Below are 2,784 nucleotides of genomic sequence, written 5' to 3'. Positions count from 1 at the left end.
AAAGGGGGAGGGGGAACCCGCGGTCCTCTTGCGGATCTTCCCGGCCAGGCCCGTCGGGTCCTCCTCCTCGTCCTCCAAGTATTCTTGACCATAAGGGTCAGACCTGGTTCGACGGGTGTCCCTCTTCCTCCTCTCCCGGATTTTCGAGCCCTCGGGGCCAGGTGTTCGGACCCCAAGTTTGCTCACGTCCAGGTGAGCGATCTTGACGCTCACGATCGTGGGGCCGGATGATTCTGAGGGTCCGGGCTGATGTTGCGCGTTCTCCTCCTCCTCTTCTCCTCCCTCCGCGTCATAAAAATGTGTGTGAGAACCCATTTTTTGTTAATCCCCACTCCGCGCGAGGCTCCGCCGACCGGGGTATACCCCCACCGGGCCACGACCGACCGCGAGACATGACCACAGCCGGCCGCAGCCCGGGCCCCCGAGTCCTCCCAGGGGAGTCGGCATATGCCACAGGACGGGGGGAATACCTCACCCCGCCACTGGGCTCCAGCCCCCTACTCGCCCCCACGCTCAGTGCGTGGGGGTTTTCAGGGGTTCCGCACCTCCGACTATGCGGACACCTCGCACGTGCTTGCCAAAGCGGGGGGTCCCACAGACGGACGGAAGTGTCAGGGGAAGCCCTCCCCCCTTCACCCCGACCCGCCGTGGCGACCAGCGTGGACGCTTCTACCGCCGGGGGGTAGTCCGCGCTAGGAAACGTGGGCTATCGCGCGGGCCCCCCGGCACGGGGCGCGACAGGGGGCGTGACTCCCCTGAGGCACCCCTCATCCGAGCAGGCTGCCGGGTCCGGGACACTGCCCGGAACCACGACAGCCCCCCGCCAGCGACCCCCCGGACCCTGCCTGGGAAACGTCCCAGCGGATTCCCGACTCCCCAACGTGGGGAGACCGAAAAGTCCACCCCCCGTCCCCCCCGAGCTCCCCCGGGTAAAACTCCCGTGGGACCCGATAAAGGGGACTCCCCTCGACCCCCGGTGCCCGTAAGAGCAATTGCCCGCGGGACACCGGCGGTCGCGCCCCGGACCAAGACCTTTGGTCACGGGGTCCGTAGGGGGGTCCACGATGCCCTTCCGGACAAGTGTCCATGGGACATCGCTTCCCCCACCTACTCTGGCCGTAACTCGGCCATGTGGGCTCTTAGTCAGCGGACGCCCAGCCCAAGGAATCGCCGGAGCCTAAAGCGGCACACAGCGATTCCAGGCCGAACGCCCGCCTTAAGCCCCCCCACCACGACAAGGTGGCCCACACGGGGGGGGAGCGTCGCGTTCCTGCGATCGCTCGGTTTCATTGTGAGAAACACGAATTATGGTGGTCGACATCCTGAGCATCGGAGGTGAGCCGATTTTCGACGAGCGCATCGTCAAGATCGAGACTCACGCGTACAACCCCTATGCCAATGCAACGTTCGGATACAGCGATGAAGTACGAATACCCATACAGCAGCAGGATCTGTACACTCTACCGTGCGAAAGCGCTCTATACGTGGAGGGAAAATTGTCCGATGAGGCATCGACGACGACGACGACGACGACGAATCAGACTTCAAAACTTGCGAGCAACTGCGTGGCCTTCATGTTCGAGGAGATACGTTACGAACTCAATGGCGTAGAGATCAATCGAAATCGCAACGTTGGAATAACCAGTACGATTAAGAATTACGTTTCGTTGACGTCGCGCGAGCTCGATATATTGCAAAACGCCGGGTGGGGTGAGCCAAACGTTTCCGACAGCGGTTCCTTCAGCCTGTGCGTCCCCTTGAAAATATTATTGGGCTTTTGCGAGGACTACAAACGCGTAGTGGTGAACGCGCGACACGAACTTATCTTGATACGCGCGCGCACCGATAACAATTGCATCGTGGCGCAAGAGAATGCTAAAAGTCCGAAAATCGTTCTTTCGAGGGTGCAACGGCGAATGCCGCACATTGTTCTGAACGACGTGAACAAATTATCGCTTCTGCGAACGCTGGAGAGCAGACGGTTTTTAAGCGTCGGATTTCGCTCGTGGGATCTGTACGAATTTCCATTGCTGCAGAGCACGACGAAGCACTCGTGGGCCGTAAAAACGGCGGCGCAACTAGAGAAACCGCGTTACGTTATCTTTGCCCTACAGACAGGACGACGAAACGTGTTGACACGCGATTCCTCGACCTTCGATCATTGCAAGCTCACCAACGTGAAACTGTACTTAAATTCAGACTTTTATCCCTATGACGACATGAATCTTGACATCGAGAACAATAAATTTGCTATACTGTACGACATGTATGCAAAATTTCAAAAATCGTACTACGGACGAAAACTCGACGATGCGTATCTAACCGTAAAATCATTCCTAACATCCGGCCCATTCGTGGTGATCGATTGCTCTCGTCAGAACGAGGCGGTGAAAAGCGCCACCGTAGACGTTCGCGTAGAGTTCGAGTGTAAGGAAAACGTTCCGGCCGACACCACGGCGTATTGCCTCATTATTCATGACCGAATCATCGAGTACAGTCCCCTGACGAATGTGGTGCGGAAACTTGTATAACTACTTTTTTTTTCATAGCCGAGTCATCGCGTACAGTCGTTCGACATTCACAAAATACGGTATAAAAACAACGCCGTCCCGCACGACGATACCGCAGAGTCGTTCAGATCCCACCCGAACACGCACCGTCAAACGTGACAGTCTTCGTCGACCTCCGAGGCTTCGTAGTCCATGACGTAAACAAACACTTCATAGTATACGACAGCGAGAGAGAGAGATAGCAGTCGTGCTGCCTGACCGTACACCTAAAAAA

The 2,784-nt window shown here is 57.5% G+C and overlaps 1 protein-coding gene across 1 annotated transcript; it reads left to right on the top strand.

The window, feature by feature from the left end:
* The first annotated feature begins 1,307 nt into the window (after positions 1–1,307).
* LOC105556720 lies at positions 1,308–2,531 on the top strand. The gene has a single exon (XM_012003811.1). The coding sequence runs from the start codon at positions 1,308–1,310 to the stop codon at positions 2,529–2,531; it is 1,224 nt and encodes a 407-aa protein (XP_011859201.1).
* Positions 2,532–2,784: the final 253 nt, after the last annotated feature.

This window comes from Vollenhovia emeryi, unplaced genomic scaffold, assembly GCF_000949405.1.
Source record: "Vollenhovia emeryi isolate VEMERY1.0 unplaced genomic scaffold, V.emery_V1.0 DF939823.1, whole genome shotgun sequence".
Lineage (NCBI taxonomy): Eukaryota > Metazoa > Arthropoda > Insecta > Hymenoptera > Formicidae > Vollenhovia > Vollenhovia emeryi.
Note: the sequence above shows the minus strand (reverse complement) of the source record. Positions and strands in the feature narration are given on the sequence as shown.